We start from the raw sequence: 14,845 nt of genomic DNA, 5'->3' as shown, positions 1-14,845 counted from the left end.
TACTTTTTTTAAAATTATACTTTCATGTTGCCATCCTGCTATGCAATACAAGCATCTTAGAGTAAGATTGCTGGAGTGGGGATATTCAGGAACAGTGCTTCAGGGCAGCAGTATATAGTATATATTATGGCGGTGTGAAAAAGAACTGGGCTAATGTATTACTGTTTTCAGTTGCACAAACATGACTTCGGCTATTTTCTAATTCATAAGTTTACATTTTCTTAAACGCTAAGCAACACTAGGCTGATTTTCCTGTTTATCACTAAAATTGGTATACCATAAAATCTTCTACAATGGTACTTTTAATTTTTAAATAAAAATATACTTTTACATGTGGACGTGTAGAAATATACTATATCAGAGTTTTAACTTAAAAATATATACACCTAAGTTATCCACGAAGAATCATCATTTACATTCTTCCATAAAAACATCTCACTGCAGTATACACTTTACCAGGAGAAATCACATTCTGATAACATTTAAAATTCACTCCATTGAGTGTAACAGTCTAATGCATACAGTAACCAAATTCCATATTAGAGAAGCAAGTTAAAATCCAAATCCAAGCAACCCATAAACTACAGTCTGCAGATATATACAGAATAGATAAAAGGTGCTTCAAGCCTTAGCGATGGGAATGGCTTGTTAAATAACAAGCAGGAGGAAAAAAAACATAAGTAGGATAGCACCAAGACATTTTAAGCCTTTTGAGAACCTGTCTTAAAGGCATCTCACTGTTGCATTGGAAGCAAGTGACACTGTTAATATGGGTTTAACATGACTGATGGACTCAGATTTGGTAAGCATTCTCCTTGCTGAATTCTGGGAATTCTCCTAAAAGACACACAAGCAAAAGAACTGTGTTAGGCAAATTAGAATGAAACACACAAATTGAATTAAGTTTTCACTAAGTCGGTGAGAGGGTGTTTATACATATATATGTATGTCACCATCTGGCATGATTCATGAAGTGCAAGCAGGAGAGTAAAGCGACTTTAATTGTATAGTTGATTTGAGCTTTTAAAGAAATCATTGAGCCCTGAATTATCTCTAAATAATTGTTAGATTCTTTTTCTTTTTTAAGCCTCTTTCACGATTGAATCATAATACATTTCTTTGTATTAGCTTTCCTAGTAATTTCTTGTTGCTTTCCTCTGACACTATCTTTTTTATGACTTTCCAAGGTTAAGGCTTTTTTTGGACAGTAATGCCGTCTACAAGCTCCACTTAGTCCCCTCAAGAATCTACTCCTCAAATCTGTCCTTTGCGCAGTTCTACTGTACATGTCACACAGCACATGAATAATTACATTAAAATATCCCCATCACTATTCTTTTTTTTGTAGATCGAGCAGCAGATAATGCACTCACAGTACCTGGCTCAGGGTTGGGAAGAGATAAAACAAATGAAGGCTGAGCTTTGGATATATTTCCAGGATGCAGACCACCAACTACAGAATATGAAGAGGAGATGGGCAGAACTGGAACTAAACGTTGCCCAGAACATGGTTTTGCAGGTTAAGGTAAGGAGTCATTGTGTTCTAAAAGCAAAGAAAGGAGGAAATGTATCCAACAGTTCATTTTATTATAGAACTTGCTATATCCCCTGCGTAGATGCATTAATTCTGTAACAACCGTGCAAGGAAGGATGAGAGGGGACTGTTTTTGCTTATTTTGGTGCTACAGAGAGCTAAAGCAAAAAGGGAAATACTTTAATACTTCCCTATGGTTTTAGAGCAGACAGTCAAATCTTTACTGTGCTAGGTTCCCTTTGCTTTCAGGAGGCTAATTTCCTATTGCATTTGTTCTGAAGTTAAAAATCTGTGACATACTATGAAAACTAACTAAATAACGTAACTATTTCTAAAGCAGTCTAAACTATTATCAGATAGAATTTGACTAGGGCTGTTGATTAATTGTGATAAAAAAAATTGCTATTAATCGCAGTTTTAATCGCAGTTAAACAATAGAATACCAATTGAAATTTATCAAATATTTTGGATGTTTTTCTACATTTTCAAATATTTTATTTCAATTTACAACACAGAATACAAAGTGTACAGTGCTCACTTTATATTATTTTATTACAAATATTTGCACTGTAAAACTAACAAAAGAAATAGTAGTTTTCAATTCAGCTCATACAAATACCGTAGTGTGATCTCTATTGTGAAAGTGCAACTTACAAATGCTGATTTTTGTTACATAACTGCACTCAAAAACAAAACAACGTAAAACTTTTTAGTGCCTATAAGTCCACTCAGTCCTACTTCTTGTTCAGCCAATCACTCAGATAAACAAGTTTGTTTACATTCACGGGAGATACTGCTTCCTGCTTCTTGTTTACAATGTTGCCAGAAAGTGAGAGCAGGTATTTGCATGGCACTGTTGTAGCCACCATTGCAAGGTATTTATGTGCCAGACACACAAAACATTCCTATGCGCCTTCATGCTTTGGCCACCATTCTAGAGGACATGCTTCCATGCCGATGATGCTCGTTAAAAAAATAATGCATTAATTAAATTTGTGACTGAACTCCTTGGGAAAAAATTGAATGTCTCCTGCTCTTATCTGCATTCTGCCATATATTTCATGTTATAGCAGTCTCAGATGATGACAGATTATGTTGTTCGATTTAAGAACACTTTCACTGCAGATATGACAAAACGCAAAGAGGATAACAATGTGAGATTTCTAAAGATAGCTACAGCACTTGACCCATGGTTTAAGAATCTGAAGTACCTTCCAAAATCTGAGAGGGATGAGATGTGGAACATGTTTTCAGAAGTCTTAAAAGAGCAACACTCCAATGTGGAAACTACAGAACCTGAACCATCAAAAAAGAAAATCAATCTTCTGCTGGTGTAAACATGTATTCTGGAATGGTGGGCGAAGCATGAAGGGATATATGAATCTTTACCGCATCTGGCACATACATATCTTGCAACACTGGCTACAACAGTGCCATGCAAATGAATGCCTGTTCTCACTTTCAGATGACACTGTAAACAAGAAGCGGGTAGCATTACCACTTGCAAGCAAGCATTAACACTTATTTGTCTGAGCGATTGGCTGAACAAGAAGTAGGACTGAGTGGACTTGAAGGCTCTAAAGTTTTACATTTTGAGTGCAGTTATTTTTTGTACATAATTCTATATCTGTAAGATCAACTTTCATGATAAAGAGAGTGCTCTACAGTACTTATATTAGGTGAATTGAAAAATACAAATATCTGCACTGTAAAAAGAAAGTAATAAAAAATAAATATCAAGTGAGCACTGTATATTTTGTATTCTGTGTTGTAATTGAAATCAATATATTTGAAAATGTAGAAAACAACCAAAATATTTAAATAAATAGTATTCTATTATTTAACAGAGCGATTAATCACAATTAATTTTTTTTAATCGCTTGACAGCTCTAAATTTGATGTTGAATATTATTCAGAATATTATTATATGGTTGTCAACACTCCAGGATTGTCCTGGAGTCTCAGGAATTAAAGATTAATCCTTTGTTAAAGGCTACCTCGTGATGAAACCTCCAGGAATACAGGCAACCCAAATTGGCAACCCTATTCAACCCTATTTCTGTACAGAACAGAAATATTCCATTAGAAAGAAACCTGATTTGCTTACACACATGGAGACATTAGATAAGCAGCCTTCAAAGCAATATGCATTCCTGTTCTTTTAGAAAATAGAAAGCTGCAGTGGTAATTATCTCTAAATAGCCAAACACCATTAAAATTACAAAGAGAAATATGTTCTATCTTCCATTGACGCATCATGATCATGAAGAGCCCAAACTTGCATTCTTTGGACTAGACTTTGTCCAGCTCATCATTGATGTGTTAGATGGAAGGTACAGAGCACTCTTCTCACACTTGTGTCCCAGTGCAGGGGCTGAGCATAGTTGCAGTCCTTGCACTTCTCTGAGTGTGACAGGAGGATAATGGCACTAGTGACCACTAAAGAGGAGGGGAGAAGACAGGAACATGGATTTCTCCTCCCCCACTGCTCCAGTCAGCAATGTTGATAGACCAGGGATGGGAGTCCCAATGCACACTCTGAAGGAGAGGTACAGTGTCTACACTTTCCATGTGTACCCTTCAGCTGTCAGAGGTCCAGTGTCTTCTGGGGCAGTGCAGCTCATGTAAAGCAGAGTCCAGGCCATAGTTGACCTGTAACCGGGCGCAGACTCACCTGGTGGCGCCTCCTGCCAGTCATCTCTGGGAATTAGCTTCCAGCCTCCGGAGCGCCCCTTCTCAGCCAGTGTCGTGCTACCACTTGCCCCCGTGTCCCTCCGGGACCCCGGGTGACACTTTCACTGGGTGCTGCCCCCTGGCAGTACCCCCACTGTTTCTCCGGGACTCCCCACTCAGGGGAACCCCCAGCCGCTACCCCCACCTCGCCTCAGTCGTAGGCTACTGCTAGTCACCAACTCACCCCTGCACCTTGGGGCAGACGGCAGTATAAGCCACTCATCACAGGCAAGGAGGGTTTGGACCTGCTGCCTCGGCCTAAGCTTGGACTGCCCCTCTGCAATCCCAGTACCTGCCTTAGGCCTTCAGTTAGGCCTGCAGCCTGGGGGTTTTCCAGGCTGGAGCTCCCCAGCTCCTCTAGCCTTCCTCCAGCCCTGCTCCACTCTCCGTATCCTGCTCAGCTCCCCAGCAGCCAGGCCCATCTCTCTCTACAAGCAGAGAGAGGCTGGTTGGGCTTCTGGCTCGCAACTTTTTATAGGGACCATCTGGGCCTGATTGGGGCGTGGCCCGATCTGTTACTGCCTTCCCCAATCAGCCCAGGCTTTCCTTCACAGCTTCACCCCTCTCACAGGGCTGGCTTTAGCCCTTCCAGGGCTGGAGCGGGTGACCGCCCCGCTACATGACCCCATTATGCAAAACTCTCCCTGACTTCAGTGAAAATGCCTAGTTCTAAAAGAATGCAGGACTTGGGCCCTCCTGTGGATAGTCATATGTCTTGGAATCGGAAAAGGTTGCTGTTCAGTGCAAAGTGTCAGGGTGTGTTTAAGCACCGCAAAAAACATTGAAACATGTTAGGCTTACTTGCCTATATTTGTATATTTTCAATTCGATTCCCCTTTGATTATGTTTTTTTTAACTATGGAAATTTGTATGAAAATGTGTCTTTAGTATTTAGGAGTTCATCAGCTCTTGCAGCAAAGTCCCCACATGAATTCGTAGTCCGCTTTGACTTGATAAGTAGCAATGGCTCTGATGTCCTATTAGAAAGATGGGAACTAATTAAAGTGTGATTGTCCATCCAGGTGGGAGCTGATGAAGTCCTAAGGAATTTACATCCTATGTTCAGGCAAATATCTCTTATAATAACAAACAAAAGAGAAAAAAATTAGAGCTGTCAAGAAATTTAAAAAATTAATTGTGCTGTTAAATAATAGTGTAATACCATTTATTTAAATATTTTGGATGTTTTCTACATTTTCAAATATATTGATTTCAATTACAACACTGAATACCACCGTACAGTTCTCACTTGATATTTATTTTTATTACAAATATTTGCCCTGTAAAAAACAAGAAACAGTATTTTTCAATTCACCTAATACAAGTACTGTAGTGCAATCTCTTTATCCTGACAGTTAAACTTACAAATGTAGAATTATGTACAAAAAAAACTTGCGTTCAAAAATAAAACAACGTAAAACTTTTTAGAGCCTACAAGTCCAATCAGTCCTCCTTCTTGTTCAGCCAGTCTATCAGACAAACAAGCTCTTTACATTTGTAAGAGATAATGCTGCCTGCTTCTTGTTTACAATGTTACCTGAGAACAGGCATTTGCATGGCATTGTTGTAGCCAGTGTTGCAATATATTTACATGGCAAATGCGTTAAAGATTCATATGTCCCTTATTACTTCAACCACCATTTCAGGGGACATGCATCCATGCTGTTGACAGGTTCTGCTCGATAACAGTCCAAAGCAGTGTGGACCAACACCTGTTCATTTTCATCATCTGAGTTAGATGCCACCAGCAGAAGGTTGATTTTCTTTTTTGGTGGTTTAGGTTCTGCAGTTTCCGCATCAGAGTGTTGCGCTTTTAAGACTTCTTAAAGCATGCTCCATACCTCATCCCTCTCAGATTTTGGAAGGCACTTCCAATTCTTAAATCTTGGGTTGAGTGCTGTAGCTATCTTTAGAAATTTCACATTTGTATTTTCTTCGCATTTTGTCAAATTTGCAGTGAAAGAGTTATTAGAACGAACAACATGTGCTGGGTCATTATCTGAGGCTGTTGTAACATGAAATGAATGGCAGAATGCGGGTAAAACAGAGCAGGAGATGTACAGTTCTCCCCCCCAAGAAGTTCAGTCACAAATGTAATTAACACATTTTTTTTTTTAATGAGCGTCATCAGCATGGAAGCATGTCCTCTGGAATGGTGACCGAAGCATGAACGGGCATTCAAACGTTTAGCATATCTGGCATGTAAATACCTTGCAATGCCAGCTACAAAAGTGCCATGCAAACACCTGTTCACACTTTCAGGTGAAATTGTAAATAAGAAGCAGGCAGTATTCTCTCCCGTAAATATAAACAAACTTGTTTGTCTTAGCGATTGGCTAAACAAGAAGTAGGGCTGAGTGGACTTGTAGGCTTTAAAGTTTTACATTGTTTTGTTTTTGAGTGCAGTTATGTAACAAAAAATTCTACATTTCTAAGTTGCACTTTCATGATAGAGATTGCACTACAGTACTTGTATGAGGTGAACTGAAAATACGATTTCTTTGTTTATCATTTATACAGTGCAAATATTAATAAACAAAAATAATATAAAGTGAGCACTGTACACTTTGTATTCTGTGTTGTAATTGAAATAGATATATTTGAAAACATAGAAAAGCTTCCAAAATATATAATAAACTTAAATTGGTATTCTATTGTTTAACAGTGCGATTAATCGCAATTAATTTTTTAATCGTGATTATTACTATTTTTTGTTAATCACATGAGTTAACTGTGATTTATAGGCAGCCCTAAAAAAAGTGTGAGATATATAGATATATATAGTACTGGCAGAATTGACTCTAATAAAAGCTAGACTGTTCTGCCTTGTGGGAGAGGTGGGTTAGGTGTGTGCCCAGGAGAAGTCCAGGGAAGGGACTATAACTCCAGTCACAATTTCTCCTCTTGTCCACCCTTGCTCCCATAAAAGATGTAATTTGCTACTAGCCTCTTTCCAATTGCAGCTTTGTGGAGATTGCTCTTACACCCCTCCCCCAGCCGGTACTTGGAGCAGCAAGCCAGGGTCGGGAAAGGATCTTGTTCCCCCTTGTAAACCTGCACAGATGCATAAAGCTGCGCCACAGCCTAGCTCTAGGGTGACCAGATCACAGGGATGAAATATCGGGACGCGGGGGGGGGGGGCGGAGCAAAAAAAAATGGCGGCGGAGCAAAAAAAAAGCAGTTTCGCAGGGGCGGGGGGCATTAGCAGGCCCCAGCCGCGCCGGGCGCACGTGCTGCCCACCCCAGGGCAAAAGCTGGCCCCGATGCAGAAGGGGCTGGGGATAAAGAGGGCATGGGGGGGGGGACACCGATAAGAAGCAAAGTCCGGGGCTGGCCGCGGGGCAGCGGCAGTGCATGTGAGCCGGGGACCCCGGGGGCAGCGCAGCGCGGGCGTGCAAGGGGCCAGGGCTGGCACAGCCGAGCCACAGCAGCGGCCGGTCGCCTGAGGGGCTCCCCGGGGCTCCAAGCTGGGCAACGGGCAGGAGCCAGGGCTTTTCCCAGCCCCGCAGAGCCTCCCGCCCCCCAGCCCGCCGTGGGCACATGCGGCGCGTCCCGCCGCCGGCAGGGAGCCCCGCGCCTCTCCCGCTCAGCTGCGCTCCAGCGGCTCCTTCCCGGCGGGGCGAGCCGCTGGAGCGCAGCCGAGCAAGAGAGGCGCGGGGCTCCCTGGCAGCGGCGGGGAAGCTTATGGGGACCCCGGCTGGCCCCTCGCCCCTGTCCGCCGGCCTCCCTGCCTGGGACAAGTCTCGCCCCCGCAGCCTCTCTTCGCCGCGTGTCTCCGGCGGCCCACGCTGCCCACCCGGGCCAGAGCCAGCCCCGGCTGCTGTCTGCACGCAGCCCAGGCCATGCCCAGCTAGCCCCCGGCAGCCGCGGCAACTTTCCCTTCCCCTCCCACGCTCCTGGTAGTTGCCCGACCTTCCTCCTAACCTCCTCCCTCCATGGAGAGATCCAGTGGGGGAAGGAGGGGGTGGAGTCGGGGTGGGGGGGGGGCGTGAGCGCCGGAGCGGAGGGCAAAATTGCTTTTTTGTCCAGTGTCCCGACCGAACATTGGTGGGGACGCGGGACAAAGAAGGAAATATCGGGACTGTCCCGATAAAATCGGGACGTCTGGTCACCCTACCTAGCTCTAAGCACAATGTTTTCAGAGTTTTCATTCAAACCTCAGATTATATTTGTAATGGAACATCTCAATTTCATTTTTATTTTGTGTCTCTAACAGGAATTCAGTCAGAAGCTGCATTCTAAAGAGACAGCTCTTACCGCTGTGACTGAAAAGGTGAATAAACTAACACAAGGACAGGAGTCTCCTGAGCATAAGGAAATAGGTCACTTCAGCAACCAGTGGCTGGACCTCTGTCTTCAGGCAAACAATTTGCTCACACAGCGGGAGGAGGATCTTCAGAGGACAAGGGATTACCATGATCGCATGAATGTAGTAGAAATCTTCTTGCAAAAGTTTACAAAAGAATGGGACAACCTGGCCAGGTAAAGAGGCCTGACTCACACAAAGCTGACACATCCCACACTTGTTAAGAAACCTTACTAGGGTTGCCAACGTTCTGATTTCTGAAAACCAGACACTACAACAGAAGAGCCGGAACCTCTCCCCTCCCCACCTCTTCCCCTTAGGCCCCGCCCATGCTCCGCCTCTTCCTCTGAGGCCCTGCCCTTGTCACTCTCTGCTCTCCCCCTTTCTCCTCACTCGATCCCATCCACCTCTCTCCCCTCCCACCTGCTGGGATCCCTCTGCTCTGAGGCTAGGATGGGAGCCTGCCTGTCCATGAGATGCAGGTAGGAGGTAGCCCCAGCTGAGCAGGGGCTGGCGTGGATTGATGACCCAGAGCCTCCTCTCTTGCCTCCTCCCCCACCCTGCCTCCGTGGTAACTGGAATCTTAGTGTCTGGTCAGTATATGTGACCGGACACTGTACAGGTCCCCTTTCAAGCAGACTTTTCAGTAGAAAACCAGACAACTGGCAACCCTACTTCTTACAGTGTCTTACGAGACTATGTCCACTAAAATCCTTTTTCTATACCTTGCTTAATAAAAACTCCTAATAGCAGAATTCGTTATTTTGAGGTGGAAGGTCGAAGTACACAATGCTTGTATTTTTTAAATAGACGAGATCCTCAGCTCTTGTCTTCAAGGGCTGTTCACTAACTCCAGCTGAGGATTTGGGCCTATACCTGTGATACCTTTTTCCCTTTAGAAGCCCTTTAATATTCACAGCATAACTGAGAACTGCAGGGTTGTCCAATCTTGCAAGGTTATAGTTTTTTAACTATTCAAAATTTCATGCATGTATAATTCTGTGATCATAAATGAATACATCACAGAATTAATCAGGAATGCACTTCCAAAAGGCATGCTTTGATATTAGTAGCACATGTCTAAACTATTCCATTGTATTTTATATAATGGTTAGTTTTAATTGTCAGATTATTGAAAGCTTAATTTCTCCTGCATCATTGAGATAATATTTTGTGCACTGCCCAAGACTGTATTTTAAAAGAGTTAGTCCAATTCTGCTCCCATTGAAGTCAATTGGTAAAACTCCCTTTGAGTTGAATGGATTGGGTCCTAATCAAAGGTATATTTTGTTGTTGTAATATTTTCTCTAGTGCAATATTTGATTTATTTACATATACAATATGTTACATGTGTGAACTGCCAGTACTTACATTGCTAATTTGAATGTTTTACCAAATGACAAACACCTTGTGGGGGAGGGGGAGGAATAGTAGAAATATTAAACTTGTAGTTAATGATTGAGGTGGCTATCTTCAAAAGAGCTAAGGGATTTAGGCACCCAGATCCCAATGAACTTCAATATGATGTGGGCACCTAACTGTCTTTGGCTCCTTTGAAAACGTACCCTGAGATATCATCTGGTGTTTCATTTGTACCATGCATTTTATCAACAGATCAGATGCTGAGAGTACGACTGTACACCTTGAGGCACTGAAAAACTTAGCATTGGCTCTGCAGGAGAGGAGATTTGCCCTTGAAGACCTGAAAGACCAGAAACAGAAAATGCTGGAACATCTGAATCTAGATGACAAAGAATTAGTGAAAGAGCAGACTGGTCATTTTGAACAACGCTGGTCTCAGCTGGAGGACCTAGTCAAGAAAAAAATCCAGGTTTCTGTCACAACCTTAGAGGAACTGAGTTTGGTGCATTCTAAGTTTCAGGAACTAATGGAGTGGGCAGAAGAGCAGCAGCCTAGCCTCTCTGAGGCTCTTAAACAAAGCCCTCCTCCAGACCTAGCTCAGAGCCATCTCATGGATCATCTCACCATTTGCAGTGCATTGGAAGCCAAACAGGTTGTTCTCAAAGCACTTATAAAGGATGCTGATAGGGTGATGACTAATCTTGGCCTCAATGAAAGGCAGATCCTCCAGAAGTCCCTTTCAGATGCACAGAATCACATGGATTGTCTTAGTGATCTGGTTGGCCAGAGGAGAAAATACCTGAATAAGGCATTATCTGAAAAGACTCAGTTCCTCATGGCAGCTTTTCAAGCTACAAACCAAATTCAGCAACATGAGAAAAAGGTAATGTTCCATGAACATATCTGTCTATTGCCAGAAGATGTGAGCAAACAGATCAGGACTTGTAAGAATGCCCAAGCTAGCCTGAAGGCCTATCAGAGTGAAATAACTGGGCTGTGGGCTCAGGGAAGGGATTTAATGAAAGAAACAATGGAACAAGAAAAGAGTGAGGTGTTAAACAGACTCCAGGAATTACAGAATGTGTATGACACTGTTTTACAAAAGTGTAGCCAACGACTGGTAGAACTGGAGAAAAATATGGTTTCCAGGAAATATTTCAAGGAAGATTTGGATAAAGCTTCTCATTGGATAAAACAAGCTGATATTGTCACATTTCCAGAAATCAATTTAATGAATAGTAACTCTGAATTGTACTCACAGCTGGCAAAGTATCAGCAGATTCTTGAGCAGTCTCCTGAATATGAAAATCTTTTACTTACACTGGAAAGAGATGGTCAGGAGATCTTGCCATCACTTAATGAAGTGGATCATTCTTACCTGGATGAAAAACTGAATGCCCTGCCACAGCAATTTAATACTGTCATTGCCTTAGCCAAAGATAAATTCTATAAGGTTCAGGAAGCAATTCATGCTCGCAAAGAATATGCTTTATTGATTGAGTTGACAACTAAGGCTCTAACTGAACTGGAAGATCAGTTTTTAAGCATGAACAAAGCTCCTGTGGCCCTTTTATCCAAAGAGGGTGTGTCACTCCAGCAGGATTACAAAGCTCTCTTAGGTGAAGTGGTGAACCTTGGTGCAGCAATGTATGAATTGAACCAGAAGAAGGAGGCTTTTCGAAGCACTGGCCAACCATGGAAACCTGAAGAGATGTTAAAACTCACCACCCTGTATCACAAGCTGAAAAGGCAAATAGAACAGAGAATTAATCTTTTGGAAGACACTATAGAGGCCTACAAGGAACACGAGGAAATGTGCCTGCAGCTTGAGACACAATTAGAGGCAGTAAAGAGAGAGCAGATGAAAGTGAATGAAGAAACACTCCCAGCAGAGGAGAAGCTGAAAAGCTACCATTCTCTGGCTGGCAGCCTGCAAGAGACAGGGATTCTTTTGAAGCGAGTTACTGAACATCTGGAAGCACTTTGTCCTCAGCTTGACCCATCCACATATGAGATGGCAAATCATCAGGTACAGTCTTGGCAAGAGAAAATGAAGTTGTTGCATGCTGCCATTGGTGACACAGTGATGGAGTGTGAAAACAGGCTGGTGCAAAGCATAGATTTCCAGACTGAGATCTGCCGTTCACTTGACTGGCTGAGATGGGTGAAAGCAGAACTTAATGGAACATTAAGCTTGGACCCAAAACTACAAAACATTCAGGAAGAGATCCGAAAGGTTCAGATTCATCAGGAAGAAGTGCAGTCAAGCCTGAGAATAATGAATGCGCTGAACCGTAAAGAAAAGGAGAAGTACATAAAGGCTAAAGAACTGATACCTGCCGACTTGGAGAACAGCCTCGCTGAGCTATCGGAACTAGATGGTGAAGTTCAAGAAGCCATTCATGAGAGGCAGGTTAGTGCATCATTTAGTCTGTATTTTATTTATTTATTTATTTATTTATTTTGCTTCTTGTGAAAACAAACATCATTATAAAGTTGCCTTGGCTTATTGTCTGTGATCATGATGAACAGATTGGCTTTGCTAATCATACTGTCTTTTCTGAGGTCCTAGGCACAGTTCATAGCCCAGCCCTATGAAGCGGTATAGGGACAGAAAAGGAGTAAGACCCACCCCAGCACACACACATACTCCTTGTGGCCTCCTCAGAGCTTGAGTCTCAGTAGTGGGCACAGAAAGAACGCTGTCCACAGCTGCTGTTCCCCCCAATGAGCAAGAGGATGGAAAGGAGTGGGGAGTGGGTGGAGCTGTCACACCTTGTTTGGGATTTTTTGTTGCTGTTGTAGATAGTTGCCTCTGTAACTGTGTGCAGTATTTTCACTGTTGTTTCAGGTTGTTTTGACTAAACTCTATAGCCTATGCCAAAGGTACTACCAAGTGATACAAACAGCTGGTGACTGGCTTGAGGATGCCCAGCAATTGCTACATTTGGCAAGGAATGGTCTGGATGTGGAGAGCTCTGAGGAGAACCTGAGGAATCACACTGAATTTTTCAGCACAGAAAACCAATTCCTTGGTCATCTGGAGGAGCTACAAGCCCTGGTGTCTGAGATGGAACCGTTTATCCAGGCCACAGCAAGAGAGGAGCTGTTACATTCTGTAACTGTTTTAGAAGAAAAGGGCAAGGGAACCAAGCAAGAATCTGAAACCCAGCAGGATCAACTGCAGAAGTACCTTTTTATTCACTTTTAAAATTTAGCATCTTTTGTTGATGAGAGAAAGGGGGACACTTCAGAAACTTCACTGGAGTTTGTTAAAGAGTGTATTCTGTTGAATAGAGCAGTAGCTTGTGACTGAGAACTCCTGGATTCTGTTTTCTCCTGTGCTGCTGACTTGCTGTCTGACCATTAGGAAGTTCTCTAAGTTTCAATTTACTAATTTTTAAATTAGTATAGTGGTACCCATCAATGTTATTTACAGGGCTTCATGATTTTGAGAGATTTATGATTGTAGGAAATGTTGAGTTTCTCTCATGAAAGGTATTAGACTCATAGACTTTAAGACGAGAAAGGTCCATCATGATCATCCAGTCTGACCTCCTGCACATTACAGGCCACAGAATCTCGTCCACTCACTCTTGAAAAAGACTCATAACCTCTGGCTGGGTTAATGTAGTTCTCAAATCATGGTTTAAAGACTTAAAGTTACACAGAATTCACCATTTACACTAGTTTAAACCTGCAAGGGACCTGTGTCCCATGCTGCAGAGGAAGGCAAAAAAAAAAAAGCAAAAAACCCAGGGTCTCTGACCATCTGACGTGGGGGAAAATGCCTTCCTGACCCCAAATTTGGCAATCAATTAAACCCTGAGCATGTGGGCAAGACCCACCAGCCAGATACCCAGGAAAGAATTATTGGTAGTAACTCAGAGCCTTCCCCATCTAGCGTCCCGTGTCCAGCCATTGGAGATATTTGCTAATATCAAAATATGTGAAATGTAGACCTTAGTGTTACAATGTTTGATTCTAAATGATTTTGTGTTATATTAAAACTTTCTTGCTGGTGTTTCATTTTCCAAGGCATACATCTCAGTGGCAGGAGTACCAAACAGCAAGACAGCAGGTTATTGAATTGATGAATGAGGCTGAGGAGAAATTATCTGAATTCTCTATAGCCAAGGCTCCTTCTGGTCATGAAGCAGAAGAGAAATTGTTAGCACATAAGGTAAGGTTACTGAAAACAATATGAATCCAGTTAAAACTTGTGCCATATGCAGGATACCAAGGACAGTCAATGACTTGCATTGTTGTTTGTTTTCCACTAGATAAATATGTAAGGTGATGAGGTGTCAGATTTATAATGTAGACTTTTATTTACAGGCTAAATGAAATAACAGTTGATTTATAAGAATGACTTCTTCCTATACATAGTGTTTTCAATGGTAGACTCTGAAAAGGCTTAATTAAATATAAAATAACTGCACTGAACTATTCATATGGATCTATTTTAAACAAACAAAAGTTAAAAATTCTGAGTTGAGTTCATGGTATTGCAGGGATATCTTAAACATTTGCGTTCCACTGTCACAGTCTGGGATGCAATCCAGACTGGTGAGGGGTTGTGTCACCACCTGCCCTGCAACCTTGGGTTCCGTCACAGTGCTTTGCAGTTGTAGCTCCCAACCCGGGCCCCCCTTACAAACAGCATGCAGATCACACCCTAAGTGTCTGTGTGTAGCTTCAGCCTGTCAGGAACACTCCAGTCACACTCAGGCTTTTCTCAGCCTGGGTTACCACTTGCAGGGTGACCCCAACACACTCCCAATCCTGAATTTTCTCAAAGAAGTATGTTCTGCATGCTCCTGGGCAGTTCAGATATTAGAGGTCAGTCAGTATGCAAACAGGAGTCAGTATGCAAACAGTTTGATACTTTAACTGGAATTACCCAAAGA

At 42.5% G+C, this 14,845-nt stretch overlaps 1 protein-coding gene across 21 annotated transcripts in view; it reads left to right on the top strand.

Moving 5' to 3' along the window:
• Nucleotides 1-14,845, top strand: part of SYNE1 (spectrin repeat containing nuclear envelope protein 1) — a 488,794-nt gene that overhangs the window by 286,399 nt on the left and 187,550 nt on the right. For all 21 annotated transcript variants that reach the window (XR_010599728.1, XR_002889944.3, XR_010599727.1 and 18 more), the window contains 5 exons: nucleotides 1,349-1,525; nucleotides 8,484-8,749; nucleotides 10,188-12,348; nucleotides 12,787-13,124; nucleotides 13,974-14,118. Coding sequence is in view for 18 of the 21 variants with exons in the window: in XM_065588833.1 (XP_065444905.1) it covers nucleotides 1,349-1,525; nucleotides 8,484-8,749; nucleotides 10,188-12,348; nucleotides 12,787-13,124; nucleotides 13,974-14,118 (3,087 nt within the window). In the remaining 3 variants the exon portion in view is untranslated. The remainder of the gene's footprint in view (nucleotides 1-1,348; nucleotides 1,526-8,483; nucleotides 8,750-10,187; nucleotides 12,349-12,786; nucleotides 13,125-13,973; nucleotides 14,119-14,845) is intronic.

The sequence above is a fragment of the Chrysemys picta genome, chromosome 3 (assembly GCF_011386835.1).
Source record: "Chrysemys picta bellii isolate R12L10 chromosome 3, ASM1138683v2, whole genome shotgun sequence".
Taxonomy (NCBI): Eukaryota; Metazoa; Chordata; order Testudines; family Emydidae; genus Chrysemys; species Chrysemys picta.
The sequence above is the reverse complement of the archived record's forward strand: the minus strand, read 5'-3'. Positions and strand labels throughout refer to the sequence as shown.